This window comes from Talpa occidentalis, unplaced genomic scaffold (assembly GCF_014898055.3).
Source record: "Talpa occidentalis isolate TD23 unplaced genomic scaffold, MPIMG_talOcc4v2.1 talOcc4.9, whole genome shotgun sequence".
Classification (NCBI taxonomy): domain Eukaryota; kingdom Metazoa; phylum Chordata; class Mammalia; order Eulipotyphla; family Talpidae; genus Talpa; species Talpa occidentalis.
In genome coordinates, this window is record NW_023605305.1 from 113569965 (window position 1) to 113592366 (window position 22402).

The 22402-nt window shown below is 60.5% G+C and overlaps 1 protein-coding gene across 1 annotated transcript; it reads left to right on the plus strand.

Annotated features, from left to right (window-relative positions):
• The first annotated feature begins 218 nt into the window (after positions 1–218).
• On the plus strand, positions 219–21025 carry PHGDH (phosphoglycerate dehydrogenase). The gene is made up of 12 exons (XM_037498974.2): positions 219–494; positions 6422–6573; positions 8161–8226; positions 9501–9555; positions 9641–9739; positions 14954–15086; positions 15483–15631; positions 16801–16953; positions 18466–18598; positions 18786–18916; positions 19733–19970; positions 20713–21025. Exons 1-12 carry the CDS (start codon positions 357–359, stop codon positions 20865–20867), a joined length of 1602 nt encoding a protein of 533 aa, XP_037354871.1. The 5' UTR covers positions 219–356; the 3' UTR covers positions 20868–21025.
• The last annotated feature ends 1377 nt before the right edge of the window (positions 21026–22402 follow it).

Below are 22402 nucleotides of genomic sequence, written 5' to 3' on the forward strand. Positions count from 1 at the left end.
TCTCACGGTGACAACGCGAGTGCCTGTTTGCTTCAGATATAAATCAGCCACTCAGCGCAAATGGTGCCTCCGGACGCTCCCCAGGTGCAGGGAAGGGCCTTGGCTGCGATTGAGAAATTCATCGCTGGAGAATAATAAAGGAGGCGGGGTGCGAAGGCGCAGACCTCGGGGAAGGCGGAGTCTCGGGGAGTTGGAGCATTTCTGCCCAATCAGAAGGAGACGGTTGGGGGGCAGATAAAGGGGGAGCGGCCCCACTCTCCGGCCCAGTTGCACGCGCCCGCGCGCCGGAACTGCCTGCAGCCTTTTTAGGTGCTTCTGCCCAGGAAGCGCGGGCGGTCCCGAGGCCCCCTGCAGCCATGGCCTTTGCAAACCTCCGGAAAGTGCTCATCAGTGACAGCCTGGACCCTTGCTGCCGGAAAATCCTGCAAGATGGAGGGCTGCAGGTGGTGGAGAAGCAGAACCTGAGCAAAGAGGAGCTGATCGCCGAGCTGCAGGTGAGTTACCCGAAGAGCGGCGAGGACGAGGTGACACCCTCCTCGGAGGCAGGCTGGCCGCCGGGGCCAGGGGCTAGCGCGCGCCCCCCTCTGCTCCCCCCCTGATGCACGCGTCCCGGGGCCTCCAGAGTTTGGGGGTCGGGGGAGGGACAAGCCCGCAGCGAGCTGCACCGTGCAAACTTTCCGTTCGGGGTGCAGCCGCGTGTCTGGCGGGGGCGGCCTCCCGCGGGCACCGCGCAGCGCGGGCAGCTCCGGCGGGCCCTGCGGGCCGGCCCGTGGGATGCCGCGCGCCTCCGCGCGCAGCGGCCGGGCAGCCGGCGCCGCCTCTGGCCCTCGCGGGGGCACCGGGGCAGAGCGCGGCGTGCCTTCCTCGAGGGGAGCCCGGAGACCCGCGATCGCCCGCGCCCACCCTTCCCGGAGAGCCCGCGGGTCCCGGCCCGCCCCGTGGCCCTGGAGGGCGCGCGCAGGAAGGTGCCCGGCGCGCGCGGCGAGCGCGGCGCCCGCCTCTCGTCTGATGCAAGACCGCCGCGAGTTTCACCGCCCCTCGGCCTCCGAGGAGGGCTGGCAGGAAAGGGGGGGGCGGGGGGCGCCCCGATCCCGCGCGCTGGGCCGGGAGATCCCCTCCCAAGGCGGCACGACGCCTCGCCTGGGGCCTCGGGGCCGGTGGTCCCTTTCCCTACGCCCCCCGGGAAGGCGGTGTTTCTTGGGGAGTCTCAGGAACAGATGGGTTTGTTGTGGCATCGAAGCGCACACGGTTTCGGCTCTTTTTCTGGCTGGGGAGTCTCCGGCGAGGCTGGATGGGCAGATGCAACCTGGAACCGCGCTCCTGGGAACTTTCCTCCGAGTTCCTCAACTTCTCTGTTCTGCGCTCTCGGGTCTCGCCCCCACTCGCCAACCCCCACACCCCTCCGGCCTCCCCCTAACCAGGAGCGAACCCAGTGCGGCCCCGCCCTCACCCCCACTCAGGCCCAACCACCCCGGGGCTGGGGCTTCAGCTGGGCCACCACCACGTGGCCCTCGAAACTGCTCGTGGCCCCTTGTCTGCCTTTGTGGCCTGCTGTGCTCCTTCGCGGGTCCCCGCGCACCCCAGGGTGCCGCCCACCCCGCCTTCAAGAAGCTTATGGGCTCCCTAGGGAGTGCCGGGGTCACTCACTGCACAGCCTGTGAGGGAGGAGCCCTCAGCAGCCTGGCTCAACCTGCTCTGCTGCAAGAGAGTAGGGGTGACGGGCCTGCAGCGGCTGGGGTGCCCAGGACCTGACCCTGGACGCGTGGGCACCGGCAGGGAGGCGGGCACTCCCTGGTCCCTCTCTCCTGTGGACGCAGCAGTGGCCAGCAGCGGCCTTGGCTGTGGGCGTGCAGAAGCTGCTGGGTCAGCTGTGACCTTGACCTCCAGCAGCCCACCCAGAGGGGCCTGGACTTGGACTTTGTCTCTTTCTTAGGGAGAAAAAGAAATTTGAGGGGCACAGAACTGATAGAGGAGGCCTTGGCAGTGGTGGAGGGCAAAGGCTGGGAGTTGGCGGGTGGGTGCTGGGAATCCCCAGCTGGAATGCTGGGGACATTTTAGAGGCACCGAGAACTCCTGGCCTGGAGGAGGCCAACCGGGGGTTCCTGGCTGGCCGGCCCTGTGAGGCTGTGTAGGGACGCCCGGCCTCGGTTCCCCTGGCAGCTCGCTGAAGGGCTCTCGTATTCACTCTGCCTTTTTGTTCTGCCTGGAGATGTGTCTGGAATAGTGCCTCATCCCCTCCCGGGTTTAAATCTTTTTCATACTGAAGGGACACAGCACAGCCAGGCTGCGTTCCAGCTGCTTAGTATTCTGAGCAGACACAGTTCCCTCTCTCGCTTCGTGGTCGGGAAGCATAATCATCGCCCCAGTGGGGCAAGTCACAGCTCACTAGCGGGTAATGAGGTCCGTTTAGTGGATCACGATCAGTAGGTAAAAAAGCGGATTAAGAAATATCAGGGAGCAGGGCAGGTAACCTGGGAAGATACTGTTGATTGAAATTTGTTTCAGTGACATGAGGAGTTTTGTGTGTGTCTAAAATCAAAACTTCAACGTGTGTTTCTTGCTGGGGACTCAGAGATTTGGAAAACACTGACTTGGGATAATAAACATCTTGCTGGGGATTCACAAAGCTCATTCTTAGCCCACCCTCTCCTCACACCTGCAATAAAAATAAAATGCAGGAACCTTTCAATCTTACTACACACCTGTACACACAAGTTTCATGACATAACACCTGTATTGTGTGAGGCCTATGGCTGTTTTCTTCTGCTCTTTAAACAGCAGTTGCACTGCTGGTCAGAATCATCAGGCATTTGATTTATTGAAGCTCGTTTCTGTCTTTATCTCAGAATTTTTAGAAAGATAGGAACACATTTCTACGCACAAGTCCCATTTCTTGAAAGGCTCTTAAATAGTAAGCCCAGTCTTTACACTAGGATTTCATCTGTAGACGTTAAATAACCACTTACCGAGCAGAGCACACGCACAGTGCAGAGCGGCCTGGAGAGTTTCTAGAACTTTCCCGAGGTTTAAGTCAGCGGCATCAGCGATACTGGAATCAACTCCAAGGCCAAACCTGTCCTCCCTAGGGGGTACGGGGGAGAAAAAGGAGCAAGTGTGAACCTGAGGGAGGGAAAGTGTTGCCACTGCTGAGCTAGCCAGTGTGTTGGGAGCAGCTATGACTTAGCAGGACAGGGGCCTGCTGTTTTCCAGCCCTAAGGCTGCTGGGGTGTGGGAAGGGGAAGGACAACCCCGTGCAGGGAGCGGGTCCCACCCAGTGCTTGTCTGCCTGCACCCAGGCGCATTCCCACCCTGGGGTGCCAACAAGGACCTCCGCATGCTGGAGAAAGTCAGAGTCAGCAGGCCACACAGAGGTGCACAGGGGAAGGAGCTGCCGCTTGGAGCCATGGCCTGTGACTTGAGAAGAGGAACCGTACCTGGGGGTGCAGGGGGGTTGAGGGGCCAGCAGGAGAAAGAAGGTCACGTAAGCATTCAAATGTGTGCTGGCTGAGGGAATCAACTGCTCAGGTGACTGAGTGAAGAACCAAATGGAGGCTGAGACTGTTGAGGGTGTGAGAGGCCTTGAACGCTGGTGAACTTTGACCGCACGGTTGCCTGTTCCATTGCGGGGCCGGGGTCTGCCCACGGGAGTCTCCGAAGGCAGACTCCCTGCTCTGGAGGGGCTTGCTGGGAAGGTCAGTCTGTGCTGGGGAGTCCATAGGCACGTCCCTAACCTGGCGCGCCGTCTACGACAGAGGGGTGCTTGCTGATGGCACTCTTGCTGCTTGTCCTCAGGCCTGCAAGAGTGGGGTGCACTGCGGGGGAAACTGCACCCTCCTTCACAGCCAGTCTGACCTGGGGAGACATTTTTTAAGGTTTGGGGAGGGTGGTAGGTAGCTCTAGAGAGAGCATCGAAGGAGGCCTTACCCGTGGGCCCCCCAGGAATGCCCGTAGAGCATCCTGAGCAGAGCTGGGCCTGAGAGCAGCTTGATACTAGGGGGCAAGTTGAGAAGCCGGGCTCTGGGGATGGGTCCAGTTTAATGCCCCCCTGTGGTGGAGCCCTGACCCTTGGTCCCTGGCTGACCACTTCGAAGGAGGCTTACGCCCGCAGGTTAGCTGTGACTAAGGCGCCATCGATGGACAGGAACGCGCCGAGCACAATCTCGCCCACTGCCAGACAGCCTCCACTCGCCCACTCTGGACACTGCTGCTCTGCTTTCTGTCACCAGGAGGCCTGGAAATCACCACTTTGTAAACTTGATTTCCTTGATCTAGTGTTTCCGAGTCTTTCTAGATCAGGGGCTACTTTGCAGTCCTCGTGGGCTTCACCTTAGATCTTTGCTGCTTTTCACTTGACTCTTGACCATTCAAAGCATCTGATTCGTAGGAAGTCTTCAGCACTCTGGGGGGGATTCCTTCTCTGCCGTACATGTTACAAGGCGCTTTCTCCCAGCATCAAGCCCATAACTTGCCTTTTCTAGTTTATGGCATCATTTTCCACGCGGAAATTTAATTTCTCATGGAACCAAGTTTGCCCCTGTTGCATTACAGCTCCTGGGAGTTCCGCCCCACCTGGGGAAAAGTTTCTCCATCCTGAGTTCATAAAAATACCGTCTTACACCTTCTCCTAATGCTGATACCTTAGCAATCCTTTCATCCCGCTGCATGTTCCAGACTCTCCTCCGAGTAGGGGCGAGGACTGCAGCGCCGCCGTGCTGCGTGGGCACCCGGGAGGTGCTCGGGGAGCGCTTTGTGTGCACCAGGCCGGAGAGGCGGGGCCCATGGGGAGGGAGGAGAAAACACAGAGGAAGCCTCTGAAGGCATAACCTGTGCCTACAGGTCATCAGGTCATAAAATGCCCACAGGAGACCCAGCGCTGTCAGAGCGGGGACGGCTGAATGGGAAATAGACAATACAGAAGCAGAGGGAGGAAGTGGTCGGCAGGGACAGGTGCTTGGTTTCCTGGAAGAGACATTTCTTGCCCAGATAAAGGCGCTTGTGCTTGGCCAGGCAGGGGGTCCTTTCCTTTGGCGGGACAGAGGGCAGCGTCCCCTTACTGCGCAGGCAGTGGCTGATCTTTGGCCAGGGACTGGGGGTTCAGAGCATCCTCCAGACACTGCCCGCTTAGTGGTCATCCTCGCGGTGGCTTCTGCTTGGTTCCTCCCACCTCTCGGTGTCCAGTCCTCCAACACTGCGGGGAATGCTGGGGGCTCTTGAGGGGCGGGGCTGAGACCACCTCTTGTCAACAGTCTGGCGTGACCCCTCATAGCTGGCACCCCGTTAAGGGAGGAAGAGATGAAAAGGGAGGGGGGAGGGGAGAAGGCACCTTTCCTGGCTTCAGGCTCCTCCTAATCTGTGAAATGGGGCTGGACACGCGCTGGAAAGTATGGTCCAGTGTCACGTTGGAGGTTCTGCTTTAGACCCGGGGCCGTGGAAGGGCTCAGAGTCCTGGGAGGTTCCGGCATTCGGCTTTCTGGGGTCAGCCCAGCCCCTGGCGGGTGAGGAGGCATGAAGCACAAGCGCCTCCCCAGAAAGCCTTTTGCCAGCTCTCGTGCGCGGTGGTGCCAGGGCCCGGACCCTCAGATCTGAGCCCTACATGGGGGCGGGCATTGCCTCCCTCGTCTCCATCGGAGGAGGTAAATAGTTCTCTGCTCTTTCTCCACCGAACGTGTCCAGACTTGTTCCCAGGCTCGTGCATGCTAAGCACGGTCTGGGCCTTCGCCCGAGGAGCAAGACGCCCGTGACCTTTCTGTCTCTGGGACCCACGTGGTGGGAGGGGAGAGCGGGTTCTCCCGGGAGCCAGCTGAGCGCGTCTCTGGAAAAGGCACAGACGGCAGCTGCTGGGTGTCAGACCCAGCTGGGGTACCTGCAGGGCCACCTGCTCACCTCCCGTGTACAGATGGCGACCAGGGCCAGGGGGCCGGGTGAGTGGTGCTGCAGTAAATGCAGGAATGTGTGTGTGTCCCTTTCGCATTTTTGTATTTTTCGGGTAAGTATCCAGAAATGGGATGAGCAGCTTGACCTTGAGTATTCACTTCATTTATTCATGCAGCCAGCCACGCTTATTAGTGCTTCCCTGTGCCAGGCACAGGGTCTCGCAAGGTAGAACCGGATGCCGCTGCTCCCCAAGTGGGCCCGTGACTGATGGAGGAGCTGGTGTCTACGGAGCATCTCCCAGGCCCTGGGCCTGGCCTCTCTCATTTCCTCCTCTCGCAGATTCTCAGCTCGTAGTGGGTGGGGCTTAGGCGTGCACCCAGGCCTGAGTAGTGGTGGGGCCTTTCAGACCGTAGACCTTGCCTTCCTTCCCCTGAATGTGCCCACAGTCAGCCAGCGGGCAGGAACGCCCACTTGGTGCGAGGGTGCTGGCCTTCAGAGGTCTGGAAGACCAACTTGGTGAGCCCAGATGTTTGCTCTTCTGCCTCAGGACTGCGAAGGCCTCATTGTCCGCTCGGCCACTAAGGTGACTGCTGATGTCATCAACGCGGCAGAGAAGCTCCAGGTGGTGGGCAGAGCCGGCACAGGCGTGGACAACGTGGACCTGGAGGCCGCCACGCGGAAGGGCGTCCTGGTGATGAAGTAAGTGGCAGGGGCAGCCAGGGGCAGGGTGAATTCGGAGGCCTCCCGGGGCAAGAGGGAGGGGAAAGGTTAGAGACAGGTGGCAGAGAAGGGCTTCCAGGGAATGCCTGGTCTAAGTTGGGTCCTGAAGGTGGGGGAGGGAGTCAATGCGCGCAGCTTGGGGGACCCACTTGTCTGACATTCAGGCGCTCTTGGTTATTCCAGAATGCTCCACAAACTCACCCCACAGTGTTTGCATGTCCACAGCCTGGCTGGGGAATCTGAGAAAGTCAGTAAAGGTCTCTGCATTCTCGCCTCCAGTGCAGCCCCCTCCCTGCCGCCCCTGCACCCCTCCACCGCCCCCAGTCAGGCCTGCTTGCTCTGCTCTCCCCTCCCCGGTGGGTGCGGAAGCCCAGCCTTTGCTGGTGACGCTGTGCTCTTTCCTTCCTCGGTTCGCTGCACCCTCTGGAACAGGAACCTCTTCTCTTTTGCTCTGCAGGGGCCACAAGGCAAAGGGCCCCCCGTGAGAGCTCTTTCTGTAGAAACCCAGGCACAGGTCATGCCTGCGTGCCACTGCTGGGGACGCACTCCGGCTCCCTCTCGCACAGGCATCGTGTGGCGAGGTCACCCCCAGCCCACCTCGCCTCAGGCTTTTTCTCTCCTCTCAAGACCTTCATTGTCTCCAAATCCTTCTCTCCCCTTCCTCCTGGGGGGCAGAGGTCAGGCGCCCATCTTACGCCTCAGTTCTAGATCCAGCAACGTTCAGGGGTGACCCACCTGTATTCTGTCCCAGACCCAGAAGCATCAGCCCTCCTGCCCCTCGTCCCCAGAGACCCCGTGCATCCAGCCCCATCCAGCCGGTGCCCGGAAGCCTGTGAGCTGGGCCAGCCCGGCAGCCGGTGGCCTGGTGGACAGCTGGGTTCTGAGAATCCTTGCATCTTGACTAGTTTTTTAAATAGCATCTCTTTTTTTTTTTTTCTCCCCGTAACCTTCATCTCTAGAGATGAAAGGACCCAGCAGGGAAAGGAGGTGGGTGAAGGTGGGTGAACAAATGATTCCCCAGAAGGAATCATTGGTTTGTCTCCTCTGCCTCCTTCCTGCGAAGTGGGCAGAGCTTTGCCCTGTGGTCAAGGGGCGAGGGACCGTCCTCAGTTGGTTGAGACGGAGGCAGAGAAGTCAGACAGGCGGAGATGAAAATGTCAGCCCCGTGGCTAACAAAAGCCGGGAGGCGGCTCCGCAAGGCGTGTGTGCTCCGGGCCGCCCCGGGGGGCTCGCTCTTGTGCCCCGCAGCAGCAGGCTTTGGACGGAGGGGCCAGAGGAGGGCTGAGTCACGGAGGCGCTTCTCTGCCGTGGGAGACAAGATGTGGCAGAGAAGCCAAGTGAGTCTCTACCAGAGGTCGCTCTGCTGGAAAGCGAGGCTGAGCAGAGGGGGGTTCCCGGCAGCCCCGGTATGAGGGCGGGAGCACATCCGAGAACCCAGACGGGGGCCCGGGTTGAGTTGGTAGTAGGAACCGGGAGCTCATGGAGCAGGAGGAAAAGCACAGCGGGTCAGGGCTCCAGCCTGGATGTGTCTGGACCACTAATCTCCCCTCTCCTCTTTGACCGTAGCACCCCCAACGGGAACAGCCTCAGTGCTGCGGAGCTCACCTGTGGGATGCTCATGTGCCTGGCCAGGTAAGCCCCTGTCTCCCCAGCCAGTCTCTCTCGTAGGCAAATTATAATGACCTCCGGGGCCAACAGAGAAACTTAGAAACATGTTAGCCTGGCGACGGGCAGACTGGCGAGGACCTTCAGAGACCCCTGGACGCCCATCGCTCTGGGTCTGGCATGCAGAGCCCAGGTGGCTCTGGGGTTCAAGTGCCCGCAAATCAGGGAACCCGGCTGCTTGTGAAATGAGCCCCTGCCAAGGCCTGCAGCCAGAGGACGAGCTGGAGCTTCTCCACAAACGCGCTCCTGAAGCTTTGCCGAGTTCACCCCTGAGGTCCCACCAGCCTTGCTCTCGCAAGTAGATGGGGCTGAAGCAGAATGCGGGGAACAGGGTCTGAGCGTCTCACTCCTGACGCGCTCAGATCTGCTCACACGCTCTGGATTTTGCGCCCAGCCGTCATGTGATGCTCATGGGCCTTCTGGGTGGGTAACTTCGTGACCTTGGCATGGATTCACCCACTTGAATTTGGGTGATGCCGACGAGGTGCTGAACCCAGAGCCCTGGGGAGCTGTGAGCATGGAGGCGTCAAGTGGGGCGATGTGTGTGCAGCAGTTGAGACATATTTCTTGTCTCTTCCCTGATTTTTGCTTCTGGAGAAGCCTGGATGACCTTGTCCCACGTGGCTTATCTGACCTTCTGACCTTTAACTTTGCCCTGACTTCTTCCAGAAAACACCGGGGGACTCAGTTCCATGTTAACCCATAGGACATAGGCTGTGTGTGGGGGGTAGGGGGCAGGAGGTGGTGTGGATGTCACAAGGTCTGCCCTGTAGCACCCACCCACCTCCTGTCTGGCCTGAGACCTTTGGGATTTGAGAACCTCTGGGAAGAACAAGTAGTCGGCCGTTCCTGGATACAGTGGAAGCTGCCGGAGGCTGCGCCCCCCATGGAAGGAAAATGAAATCCTTGGCCTATTGGAGCATTTGACGTCATGCGTCCCTCGGACCCCCATCTTGTTCTCAAACCCCGGAGGACCGGCTATTATTTTGTCTCTCCTGGAGCCTCAGTGATGGAGCTGGAATCAGAACTTCCCCCAGACTCCCAACTGCGAACAGAAACCCCAGGGCTCCCCAGTCACGCTTTCCGAGGTGTCGCCTCCACTTCCCGCCTGGGATTCTCCTTGTTTCTGCTCCCGAACCCCAGGCCCGAGTCAGCGTGGTTCCCGGCATGACCGTCAGGCCTCCGTTAGCCTCCCTGCTGCCCGGGGCCTGGCTGCCCGCTGACCCCTTGTGTCCTTGCAGGCAGATCCCCCAGGCCACGGCGTCGATGAAGGCCGGCAAGTGGGAGCGGAAGAAGGTGAGCCCCTGGCCTCACGTCCGTCGCCCACCCGGCCCGGCCCCTGGCCCCCGCGCGGGGCTGATTGAGGCTTCTTTGGTTGCAGTTCATGGGCACAGAGCTGAATGGGAAGGTCCTGGGAATTCTCGGCCTGGGCAGAATCGGGAGAGAGGTGGCCACCCGCATGCAGTCCTTCGGCATGAAGGTGAGAGGGGGCGGCCCCTTTGACGTGGGGCTTCCTGCAGTTTCCGGAATCCACTTTGCTCGAAGGCAGCTTGAAGGCTTTGTCCTTGGAGGGTCTGCCCCTCCTGTAGCGCCTCTGGCTAAATAAACAGTGAAGCCAAGGCGGGCAGGGATGCTGGACTCTTAAGTCAGGAGCTGGTGGAGGCACCTCAGTGCCCAGGTGGGTAACTTCGCAAGTCCCAGTGGGGCACGAGGGGTCTTGCATCCTGCTGACCTCTCCTGCCCTGACAGAAGGGCCTCCTTGTTCGGCTGTAAGAGCAAATGTACAGCCTTCCCACACTGCCGACGGCTCTCCATCTTCTGGCTCTGCAGGGCGGGAGATTGGAAGGTGATCGTTCTAGTCCCCACGGTGGCTGAAAGATGTCACGCATTTCTCAGAAATCGCCCCTGGCTCCTTTATCCCCCAGGGCCTTTCATTCTATTTGCTCCCAACCTTCTCACCAAGGGCAGGTCATCCTTAATAGCAGCGCACCCGAGACCAGTCGGGGAGTCTATGCAGAGGGGAGAGGGCACTCGGCTAAGGGAAGGCACCCACAGGGGTGCTCAGACAGCCAGGGAGACGAGCAGAGGACAGCCTCATGTTTGCTGTGGCTTTGGGAGGGGTTACGGGTGCAAACTGCAGCCAGGAAGCTTTAGTTAAACATTAAGGCCAATGGGTTTGAAATCATTTTCCCCCTGGTCCCTCGCTCCCTCTGTTTTGCTCGTCTCTCCCACCTTCACTGAACTGGAAGGACCTTCCAGATGAATCCTCAATCTGATGTTGATGTCTGGACTGGACTTTTTGCTAAGGGCTCCCAGCACATGGACATTGGTGGGGCCTCGCCCCTGGGAAGAGCTTCCTTTGCCTCCAGGCCCCACGCGATGCCACGTGGTCATTCCCGACCCTCAGCCCTGGGGCGAGCAGGCCCCAGGGGTTTTCCAGAACCCAAGAGTGCAAACCAGAGCTCGCCGTCTGGGCAGGCGAGCGGCCACAGCCTCAGAGAGCACTGTCCTCTGTGCTCATCGGTGAGGGATCAAGGTAAAGCTTTAGCTTATGGGAAGTTCTGGTGCTCTAAAAGCAGGGGCCAGGGGTTATGTAAACTCAGAGCACACAAGCCAAACAGGTGAGCGTGTCATTGATGACACACACACTCTGGGACAGATGTCAGAATCTTTGGTTGCCCCCTTCCCCAGGACCCACAGCTCATCCAGTTCTTGCAGCTCAGGAACATTTGCCCAAGCCCGCCAGCCTCTGGCAGTAACTTAACCCACCTCATTTCTTTTTTTTTTTTTTTAAGTGAATGTGTTTATTTTTTAATTGGACATCCTTGGGGTTAGGATAGCAACCTGAGCTCGGTGCTAAGGGGGTAGTATCTGGTGGCAGATGGTACAGGAGATTGCAGGGCCTCCCTGCTTTGCCCACACTCTTAGCAGCAGCGGGATGATTTGGGACTTAACAGTGCAGAATCAGGGCCTCAGGGGTGTAAGAAGACTGGATTGTTGGGGCATACCAACAGGAAATTTGGCTGGAATACATGTGGGCCCCAAAAGCACCTAACAAGTATACCGGGTATAGAGGCATTGATAGAACACTTGTCGGGGAGGAAACTTTGGCAACATTAAAAGAAATACAACTTCCAGAGCAAGGAAGGTGACGTTCTTCAAGCTCTGTGCTACAGGACTGTGGGCGGTCATGGGCCGTTCTCTGCGGCAGCTCTGGAATCAGACAAGGTGGTGAGTCAAGATTCCTAAGAAAGGGTTAAGGCACTGGTCGCTGAGCCTAGTCCAGACTGGGAGCCAGATTGAGGACCTTCAACTCCCTGAAGGCAGAGAAGTCCTGCTCAGTATGATGTGGGCCCAGGGGGCACCAGCAGGTGCAGCTGGAGGGGATAGAGCTACAGACAGAGCTGGTCCCGAGTGGATGGAGGCCTTGGGGGTGAGGGGTGAGTCTCCATCACGGAGCTGCTCCCGGGAGACTGGATAGCCAGCAGGGTGGTGGGGCGGGCAGAGAGCTAGACACAGATACCCTCTAAGGCCCCGTGTGCCTCTGAGCATCCTTCACCCCAGGCAGCCAGCTTTACCCATGAACTGGTCCTCGGCAGTGAGTACACGCCGTGGGCGCAGGGAAAGGTGTAATGTTAAGGACTGGGGTGTGTTGGAATGACCTGGTGTGGACCATAAGGCACAGTGGACGCTGCGTGGTTCTGGTTCTGGCAAAACTGCAGAGCATGTGACATCATCCTGCTCATCCCCCATCCCCGGCGGCTGGGGTCTTACCCTGGGCCCTGACCTGCCCAGGCTGTGAAGCAATGGGAAGGCTGCTAATGGATGATAACACCTGGCCCCAGCCGGTTATCAGGATTCAAGAGCTGACCCTGAGTGTCACAGGAGGGGTAGGGGGTGGCTTCTGGTGCTCAGATGTTGCTTTTTCCTTCCCTGCTTTGTGGTTGTCTGGTCACCCAGGAAGGGGTGTCTTCAAGCTTAGCTCTGCTAAGGATTTTAGCCAGGGGGCTTCCCCAATGCCACCTGGTGTGGAGAGACCCCCCGATGCCGGCCCTCAGCCAGCACGGCTTCACCTGAGGGCACAGGTGAGGGACCGGGACCATCCCTGCACCTGCTGGGGGTCTTAGCCATCCTGGCCCTAGTGTTGCTGAATAGCAGCTTGTAACTGGGGAGACTCCGCTCACTCAGGCTGGCACGTCCCCCCTGGAGCATGTGGACAGGCCCGGGCAGGAGCGGAGGCTTGTAATTTCTTATCAGGGTTTTCTGCAGGAGACCAGCGTCTCTTAACAGTGGCTTTGTGGTCAGTGCTGTTAGGGATCTGACATAAGCCCAGCGGGTGGACGTTGAACCCGAGCCGCCGGTTATCACGGATTCTTTCAGGTCCTGCTGGTGTTTACTGAGGTCTGCTGTGTCCCGGTGAGCCCGCCGGGGCAGTGTAATTACGCCAGGTTTACAGATAAGGAAACTGAGGCCCAGGAAGGTTCCATCATAAGCTCAAGATAACAGGACTAGCGAGTGGTTGAAGATAACAGGACTCATGAGTGGTGGATCCAGCTCAGACTGCCCCCTGCTGCCCTTTGCCCTGCTCCGCCAGCCCCGCCACGGTCCCGTGGGCCACCCAGGCTCGCACCCCTCAGGCTGGGCGCTGCAATCCCTGCTGTCCTGGAGCTGTGATCGTCAAATGTCCCAGAGCCTCAGGTTCTAGAAAGGTGCCTTAGGGTTGAAGGGGGCCTGAGAGACAGCAGGTGGTGGGGCTCTGGACCTTTGCCTCTGCAGCTTTGAATTGATCTGGTTTATTTTGGGATTCTGTTTAAGATTGGATTGTGCTGGGGGAGAGCAGAGCTCCAGTGCCCCACAGAACCGTTGGCTCTGGGATACAGAAGCTTCTTCATTGGAGGGCCCCGTGCTCGAAGGCCGCCTTGCTCTTCCTGTGCCCTGCTGAGTCGGGGGCCCTGGAGCAGGCGCCCCCCCAGGCTGCCACCTGGGACACAAGCAAGGAGGCGACCTTGGAGTACCTTGAAACCTCTTAAAACCTCTGCCTGAGTTAGGTCTCGTCTGCCCCGGATATTTTAAGTGAAAAATGAGAGCAGGGGTTTTCGCAGCCGAGTTCTTTCCCTGCCGTTGCCTGCAGAGACCTTGCACCTCAGAGAGGTGACTCGGGGCTGACCCGCGTCGAAGATGCTGATCTCTCTCCACCTGCTCCTTGGTACCCCGGGCCAGCTCAGCCTACAGACCGCAGCCCCTGCTGCTCTCGGCTCCTGAGGGCCCGGGGCACCCGGGGTCTGTGAAGTCACCGCATCAGGCTGGGCTGGGTGCCCCTGGGTGCCCCGTCCTCTGTGCGCTCCACGTGAGAAGCGCGTCTGGGTGCAAGATGAGTAGGGCCGTTGTCCTGCTGCCCTGGAGCCCGCGCAGGGAGCCGGCTAGTAGGAGCCGGGCAGGAGCCCTCCCCTCTGCACGCCGCGGTCTGCCCGCAAGGGGAGCCGGTTGTATCCAAGGGGAAAAGCCACGGGGGCCTGCTGCCACGAGCGTAAGGACATGGGGGACGCAACCTCTGACCCCAGGCCCCCGACAGAGGCTGGTGTGAGGTCCACTGGCTCGCCGCGCAGGGCGTACAGCGTGGGCCACAGGCTGCTCCTCACTGTCACCATTTCCAGCTGCTTCTCCCCAAGGGCTGGATTTGACGTAGAAACTCTCGCTGCTGCCATCAACTGTGAAAGTAGCTCTTCCGTATCCCCAGGCTCGCAGGAAATGTGACCCATGGGAAAGAGTTAAAAAAAGGAAAGCATAAAGGAGAAAAACACCTCATCCTCACCCCGAGATAACCCCTGGCGCAGCGTTAGGCGTTTCTGTTCTTCTGGTGGTTTCTGTTTCATCCTGGCCGGCTCCGTCTTCAACCGCCAGCAGCTGGGGCCCTTGAGCCAGTGCTGCCAGGCCGGTGAGCTTTACACCCCGAGTTTCTTGAGTTTCTTCCGAGTCTACATTCCTTCTCAGCAGCCCCAGGGGGGCTCCTTTGCTTTGGGAGCCACCTCCCTCCCCGCTGACCCCAGCCTGGGTTCTTCCCAGTCTTTCCTCCTCACGGCGCCTGTCTGCTCCCCTCCCACACCGGCCTGCTGGAAGGGTCTGTCCTCAGTCACCTGCGCCTCTGCACGCTCAGTTACGCCTCCCAGGACTAGATGTGTTTACATTTTATTAAAAGAAATGTTAAGAGAGGGGGGCCCTCTCCCCGCTGGTATGTCAGGGCAGTATCTCACCCTGTTCCCCAACAACGAGCCTGTCTCTCCCCGGGGGCCCCTCCCTCTCCTTGTCCCCTGCCCTGCGTGCTGTCTGACGCTGCGGGGTCTGCAGCAGCTGCCACTCTGCCTCCTTTCCTGCTTGCACCCCGAGACCACATCACTGCCCCTCCTCCCTCACGTGGGCGCCCGGCTCCCAAAGGGCCTCCAGGCTCCAGCGCGGCCACTGGCCCGAGCTGCTCTTGCACCTGCTTGCGGTTAGCGTGGAGGCAGACAGGTGACCCTGGACCTCGGGCCCTGCCCCCTGCTTCTGAGCAGAAAGGACGGGCCCCCCATTGCACTGTCATCGGCAGAGAACTGCTGTCTGCGAAAGGTTGTCGCAGCGGCGCGTGGCCCATGGTGCGCGCCCGGCACGGCTGCCGATCCCGACGGCTGATGCGGGCTCTCCCCCCGTCTCCCCACAGACCGTAGGGTATGACCCTATCATTTCGCCCGAGGTCTCGGCCTCCTTCGGTGTCCAGCAGCTGCCCCTGGAGGACATCTGGCCTCTCTGTGACTTCATCACCGTGCACACGCCTCTCCTGCCCTCCACCACAGGTAGGGGCACGCGGCAGGCCGGCTGCAGAGGGGCAGGGCAGGCCGTCTTCTGGGGGCCAAGCTTCACGGGTCGGGGAGCTTTGCTGGGCGGCCCTGCGTCCCGAGGGGTGAGCAGCTGGAAGCACGCAGTGCCGGGTGAACGGGTGTGTGTGACCCATGACCCCAGGGACATGACTGCAGGCCCTTCTGGCCCCAAGACCCCCATGAGAAGATCACAGAGGCCTCTGGGATGTTTCTAGACCAATCTGTCCCCATCCAGGACAGGAGCAGCCGAGGAGAGACTAGTCCTGTGGGAGGGGAGCGCCCGGGGGAAGGGCTGGTCCAGGGAGGGGTCTCCCGGCCACTGCTGGCCATGGGGCCAGGCACCGCCGCTGCAGGACGCCCCTTCTCTCTCAGGCCTGCTGAATGACAGCACCTTCGCCCAGTGCAAGAAGGGGGTGCGCGTGGTGAACTGCGCTCGGGGCGGGATTGTGGACGAGGGCGCCCTCCTCCGGGCCCTGCAGTCCGGCCAGTGTGCGGGCGCCGCCCTGGACGTCTTCACGGAGGTGAGTGTGTGAGGCTGGGTGTCGGGCGGAGGGGTGCAGGGAGCAGAGGCTGGGGGGGCGCAACTTATCCAGGCACCTCTGGCTTGCTCTGTCCCAGGGTAATTGGGGGGAACTGCCTTGCCAGAAATAGCCCCTTGTGGTTTGAGAAGCCCTTGCTTGGTACACAGCTGCCATGCCGTCTTCTGCAGAGCTCGGGTTTTAAACAGAACCCTACTCCTGCCCCCCACCCCCCGCTGCTAATCCTTCAGGGGAAGCCAGAACAGCCAGGCAGCTCTGAGGGGAGGCCTTGGGCCAGGAGGCCACAGGCCTCTGAACAGGCCTGTGAACCCCATCGCAGGAAGCCATCTCCCCAGCTCCTCTGCCTTTCCTGTGCGCCCTTTCTGGAGACGGGGGACACGCCTAACGGTGGACATGCCGCCCAGACCCCCCCGGGTCATCCGCAGCTCTCCCTCTGCCCACGGCCCCCCGCCCGCCCCGGCCGGCGCACTGGAGACGCGTTTCCAACTGAGTCCTGTCCCCGGCATCGGAGATCCCCGGGGAGGCGCTGGGGCCCCGGATCAGGCAGTGGGGTTGCCAGCCGCCCTGGGAGGCCCGTGGCGAGCCCCTGGTCCCCTGAGCCCCCAGCCCTCGCTCTCTGTCCCCTGCCGAGCACACGCGGGTTCATGCCGAGCCCCCCAGCCCCCTACGAACCTGCAAGCTCTTTTTCTCTGGGCTCTCCCTGGCGTTCTCTCGGGGTCTCGCCTCTTCTGTAGTCACGCGCCCTCTGGTAGCCGGCCTCCGCCGCTGAGACGCGGCCCTTATAGCCCTGACTAGGCGCAGGTGTGCACACGCGCGCACGCCCACGCCGTGCTCCAGGTGTGCACAGTCAGGCACGCCTGCCCCAGGCCCACGCGCCTTCTGCGCTAACAAGATCAAGGCCTCAGGTGACAGCCCCAGAGGTCAGTTGCATAAAAACGCCGATGGACTTCATTTCCCCTGCAGGGGGTAGCATGACGCCACTTCATGGCTGGGGACGCTGAGGCTGAGGCAGGTGGAGATGTGCCCCGAGGCACGTAGGTAGGAAGTTGGGGAGCTGACATTCGCCCCTGGCCACGGCTCTGCCCACGGCTGCGGTGGAGCCTCCCTGAGGATGCCGCCTCCCTCACGCCCTGGGGTGTCCCTTCCTGCAGGAGCCACCAAGGGACCGAGCCTTGGTGGACCACGAGAACGTCATCAGCTGTCCTCACCTGGGCGCCAGCACCAGGGAGGCCCAGAGCCGCTGCGGGGAGGAGATCGCCAAGCAGTTCGTGGACATGGTGAAGGGGAAGTCTCTAGCAGGGGTGGTGAGTACCTCCACCGGGGTGGGGGGTGGGGGCCGGGAATGGTGACAGCAGGGCGAGCAGTGACGGCGTGCCCAGATTCGGCCCTGGGAGCTGAAGATTGTGGTCTCCCCTGGAGCCAGACCTGCGGGTGGGGAGGAGAGAGCTGGGGCCTGGCAGCGGGGAGCAGCTTACCCCACCACTTCGCCTTCTGCAGAGACCCTGGGTGCCTTGTCTGGAGAAAGGCCTCTTTGTTCTTCACCAGCCTCAGGAATGAAGGAGGGGGGAGGGGCGTGGCTGGAGATCACAGGCGGGTCAGACCTGTGGAGCAGACCCCTTAAGGGGCACCCTGGGTCCTGGGGTTCACCTAGAGAAGCAGACCTAGGATGAGCCCCCCAATTGGGGGCACCACGGTCAAGCTTTTTTCTTTTGCCACCTGCAGGCTCTGGTCCAGCCAGCTATTTTGGGGCCTCTCAGCTCTGCCCCTAGCAGCTGGAGCTCTCTCATCCACCCCCTGGCTTGCAGCTCCTCCATGTCCCCCTGGAGAAGTCGGGAGGAGGGGGCCCTCATTCTGACCCCCTACTCAGAAGGGCTGGGGGGATCCTGCCACTCAGGATGCTCCCCACATCACAACTCTCTTGCTTTGGTGAAAACAGGGAAAGAAACATCTGTTTTCTTTTTATTATACCTCGTCGTTGCTTGTTGGATTTGTATCAAACCCCAAGTTTCAAATTAAATCCTTCTTAGCTGGTTCTCTTGATACCCGTTGCCGCAATAAAAGTGGCCAATATTTTAATTCAGTTTAAAATCTAATATATAACTTGATTTTAATAAAAGTGGCCAGAGCATCTTGAACAACAAAATGGAATGGAAATGGTGACCCAGGAGAAGCTGGCTGTTTTCAAGCCCCAGGTGGGGGTCTAGCTGGCCAGGCCCCAGGTGTATGGCTTTAGGAGGAAATGTGGGTCCCCCTGACTGCCCAGCCTGCCCCGTGGTGGACTCCACAGAGGTCAGTGCTCGCGGGCCCAGGATAGGATCATCCAGTGTGTGAATCAGGCTTCATAAATAGTGATATTAGCGATCATGTTAATACCTTTTTTAAAAGAAAATTAACACAGGAAATAAAGGTGGCAGCAAACTCGGGGTGCCATGTAGGGAGACAGACCACTGCACTTGCAAGCGGTCTGTGGCCTCCACACATCTCGCATTAGAGCCCTCTTGCTCTCCGGCTCTGCACCCCTCGGCACTGCAGGGGCGAGTCTCCATGGAGACTGTGAAGGTGGGGCCGCCTCTGTTCCCCACAGTTCTGGCAATTTGGGGTGGTGGTGCCTTTTTTGCCTTTTCTGGCTCCACAGCTCCCCTCCACTCTTGGAACAACTTGGTCTCCCCCCTGCAGAGCCTGCAGCAAGGGTGGCCTGTGCCTTTTGCTCTCCATGTGGGCAGCATTTCAGCAACGGAGGCCTGATTTGGGGCCCGAGTCCATCGGTATGTCCTGCCCTCCCTGGCTGACCTCATCCTGCCCCCCTTTCTCGGCAGGTCAATGCCCAGGCCCTCACCAGTGCCTTTTCTCCGCACACCAAGCCTTGGATTGGCCTGGCAGAAGCTCTGGGGACACTGATGCAAGCCTGGGCCGGGTCCCCCAGAGGGACCATCCACGTGATAACGCAGGGTGAGCTGGAGGGCAGTGGCGTTGGTTGGATTGAATGTCCCGGGCGGCCTGATTCAACCCCCACTGGCTCTCACCTTCCAGAGGAAACACCGGGGGTGGGGCCCCCAGGGGAATGAGGAGCCCCTGACCTCCTGCCCGTCCTGAGTTCGTCAGCGACCAGTGACCTTAGGCGGCTTCTCGGTCCCAGGCACGTCCCTGAAGAACTCGGGCAGCTGCCTCAGCCCCGCGGTCATCGTGGGCCTCCTCAAAGAAGCCTCCAGCCCGGCGGATGTCAACCTGGTGAACGCCAAGCTGCTGGTGCAGGAGGCTGGCCTCAACGTGCGTGCACCCCCTTCCCCTGGCATGTGTCTTCCCGCATCTGCAGGCCCGGGACAGCCTAGTGCGCCCCGAGTGGGGGGCCTGGGTGCAGAGCGGCCCGGGGAGGCAGCTGTCACTCATCCAGTGCCTCTGGGTGCTGCCGTGAGCCTGTGCTCGTGGGGGTGCTGGGTGTCGAAGTGCTCTGAATGGAAATGGGAGCGGCACCCCCATTTCAGAGCTGAGGCAACTGAAAGCTGGAAGCCAGGAGATGCCTCTTTGCTTGGCCTCTGACTCCCTGCGCAGGGCTCCTTTCTCTCTCCACTGACCTCTGGAGCCCACCGTGGGGCTCCGCTTTCTGGATCTTCCCCCTCTGGGCCAGCACTAGGTCCCGCTGTCCCCTGCACCTTGGGGCCTCCCTTGGGTATTAGCCCTGGCTCCCTTTTTAGATGGGTGCCTGTCTTCAGCCGGTGGCAGCTGGCAGACAGCAGGCTCCGTGTCCACCCTCCCTCTCTTCGCTTCATCACCCCAACAGGGCCCTGAGCCTGTGGGGAAGCCAGTGATAGCAGGAGGGGCCGGCGGGGTTTGCCCAGGGGCCAGCCTGCTAACCCCGCCCTGCCTCCTCCCTCCCCTGCAAGCTTGCGCCTGCACCTCACAGATCGGTACTTGTCCCCCGTTTAGGGAGGCGGCCGACTGCCCCAGGAAGCACAGACTCAACCCTGAACCTCCCCCGGCCCTGGGTCGCCGATGGCCTTGGGCAGGCCGCCATCCTACCGACTGGCCGGGCTGGGTGTGGTGCGGCCAGGAGGATTAACTGTGCCTCTTGCCTTCTCTCCGCAGGTAACCACCTCCCACGGCCCTGCTGTGCCAGGCGAGCAGGGCTGTGGAGAAAGCCTCCTGACCGTGGCCCTGGCAGGCGCACCCTACCGGGCAGTGGGCCTGGTCCAGGGCACCACACCCGTGCTGCAGGCGCTCAACGGAGCGGTGTTCAGACCAGAGGTGCCTCTGCGCAGGGGCCTGCCCCTGCTGCTGTTCCGGGCTCAGCCCTCCTGCCCGGCCATGCTGCCAACCATGATCGGTGAGGAGGCCTGTGGGGCTGGGGGTGCCCTGGGGCAGGCAGGTGCTGGCTAGGGCTCGGGCCTCCTCCCTGCCTCGCAGGGCACCTCTGCCCAACACGCCCCTGCCTGGAGAGGGTCTGCAGGCCAGCTCCCGAACACCAGGGTGGCAAGGGAGCTCGGTGGGAAGGGGCCTTTTCTGAGGCCGCAGAGCAGAGTGATGGGGTTGGACCCAAGAGCCCTACTATGTGCCTCACTGTGAGTCCCCGATTGCCATGTCACGTGCCCGCCTGGCCCTGCCTTGAGCCAAGTCCTGAGGGCTCAGAACCTCCCTCGGGGGAGGGGGAGGCTCCCTTGACACAGCGAAGCCTGCCAGGGCCTCCCAGCCCCCGCAGTGCTGGAGTCCTGGAGCACTTCCAAGTTTGGCCAAGAGTGTGCCCACAGCCTTGCAAGCAAGGCCTTGGCTTCACCCTCCTTGCCAGCTGCCTGGAGAACTTTCCCCCACTCGCTTTGCTTGCTATTGGTCTGCACGGAGCCGGCCACTAGCACAGCAGTGCGTTGCTCTGGCTTTGCGGCTGGGCCTGCCCGATGGCCACCTGCTCCCAGGGGGTCTCTGGATTTCCAGGGAGCTGGGCACATGCCCTGCTGTTCCTTTTATCTCAGCCCTTTACACCGTCACCCCCATGGCAGCTGAACATGGCCCTGCTCCCAGCCCCCATGTCTCCTCCCCCTCTGCCCTGCCAACCTGGGTCTCTTCTGCTCCAGGCCTCCTGGCAGAGGCGGGTGTGCAGCTGCTATCCTACCAGACGTCGGTGGTGTCGGACGGGGCAGCCTGGCATGTCATGGGCATCTCCTCCCTGCTGCCCAGCCTGGACGCCTGGAAGCAGCACGTGGCGGAGGCGTTCCAGTTCCTCTTCTAACCTTGGAAGTGGCCCCCAGGACCCACCTGGGGGACTTTCTGAAGGAACCTGCCCGCCATGACCAGCAGGGAGGGGAGGGCCCCATTCCTGGGGCCCACACACTGCTGCAGGCCTTCTCTGACCCCAGTAACCACCTAATAAAGGCCCTGCCCAGACGCTCCGCCCCTTGTGTTGTCATTACGCAGGCGGCCACCGGGGGGCACCTGCAGGCAGCTGGGGCCCTTGGCCTGGGCTGCAGGAAGGGTGCATGGGAAGGTGGGGTAGGTGACTGAGCCTGAGTGGGTGCTCTGTGGGTGCTCCGAAGATGACCCCTCTCCTGTCTCGGCTTATTCAGATGCATTATCACAGGAACAAAGCTCAGGCTTGAGTTTCCTAGGGTATTTCTGATCCCTTCTTTCTGGACATAAATACGCACATTAATAAATAGAATGTAACAAACATGAACGGCAAGTGCACAGGGCTCAGTGCTTTGCCTTAAAAGGAGGATTCACACCCAGCCTGAGACAGCCCGCGGGAGGGCAGAGCACAGAAGCGCCTGCAGCTGGTGATGAATTCTGAGCTGGGCATGGTGTCCGCAAGGAGATGCTTGGGGGCTCCATAGGGGGCCAGAGGAAAGGTGTTCGCAGGTGCACATGAGCTGTGTGAGCTGGGCAGCGAGTTACTTGATTAGAACAGGTGATTCTCACGGATCATGGCAGAATGGCCAGCCCCAGCCCCAATTAGTAAGGGTTCCCCCGGTGGTAAGGATTGGTACCTCCCGCCATGTGCCTGTTTTTGAGGCTCCCACCCAGGCTGAGCAGGCCTGGCTTGGGACAGCTGGTGGCACCGGCAGGACGGAGCCTGCGCTTGGACTCGCTTGAGCTGGGAGTGAGCTAAAGGTCACCAGGGACTCCACCCGGCTGGACAGGTGCTTGTGTCTGCAGTGGGAGAGATGCGGGAGGAAGGTGGTAGGGCCTAAACTTGCACAGCAAGGCCAGTTTCAAGCACCCATGGGCCCAGGGTTTAATTTCCCTGAGGCTCTGTTTCACCTTTCAGACAGCCAGGATGCCTATTCTGTGGTCGAACCACAGGGAGGGTTAAAGGGATTCCGGCAAGGGCCCCGGGCCCTGGTTGAACCCTGCTTTTTTTCATCCCTCTGCCTTTCAGAAAGCAGGTAAACAAAACCCTGTCCTTGTAGTCACACTCAGCCAGATGGGGCTCCAGGGGTCCTGAGTCCTGTTGGGAAAAGGTGCGTCTTGTGGCCCTTGACCCCATCGCTGTAGACAAGCTGGCTGAGGCTAAGGAAGTTACATATTTAGTTAAAAACTGAGCTCAATTTTCAGTCTCTGCTCAAAAATTTCCAGACAAACATGCTCTGAGCTATCTGGAGGTCAGAGCATTCTAGAAACCCAGGTTACTCCAGCATCTTAACATCCCCAGGTGCGGTGACCTGGACAATTCCTTGCCTGACCCCCAAGGTCCTCCCTACCCTTGGTACTCCCCAGGGCGCACTGCCGACCCCTTCGCACTCCCCTGTGGCTTGGCGCATCTTTGCA

Bases quoted from the DNA above. Each gene is read 5' to 3' on its own strand.
- PHGDH (XM_037498974.2), top strand. From the start codon at position 357: ATGGCCTTTGCAAACCTCCGGAAAGTGCTCATCAGTGACAGCCTGGAC. The intron at 495-6,421 runs GTGAGTTACCCG...CTTCTGCCTCAG, and splicing joins AGCTGATCGCCGAGCTGCAG to GACTGCGAAGGCCTCATTGT. The intron at 16,954-18,465 runs GTGAGTACCTCC...CTTTCTCGGCAG, and splicing joins GGAAGTCTCTAGCAGGGGTG to GTCAATGCCCAGGCCCTCAC.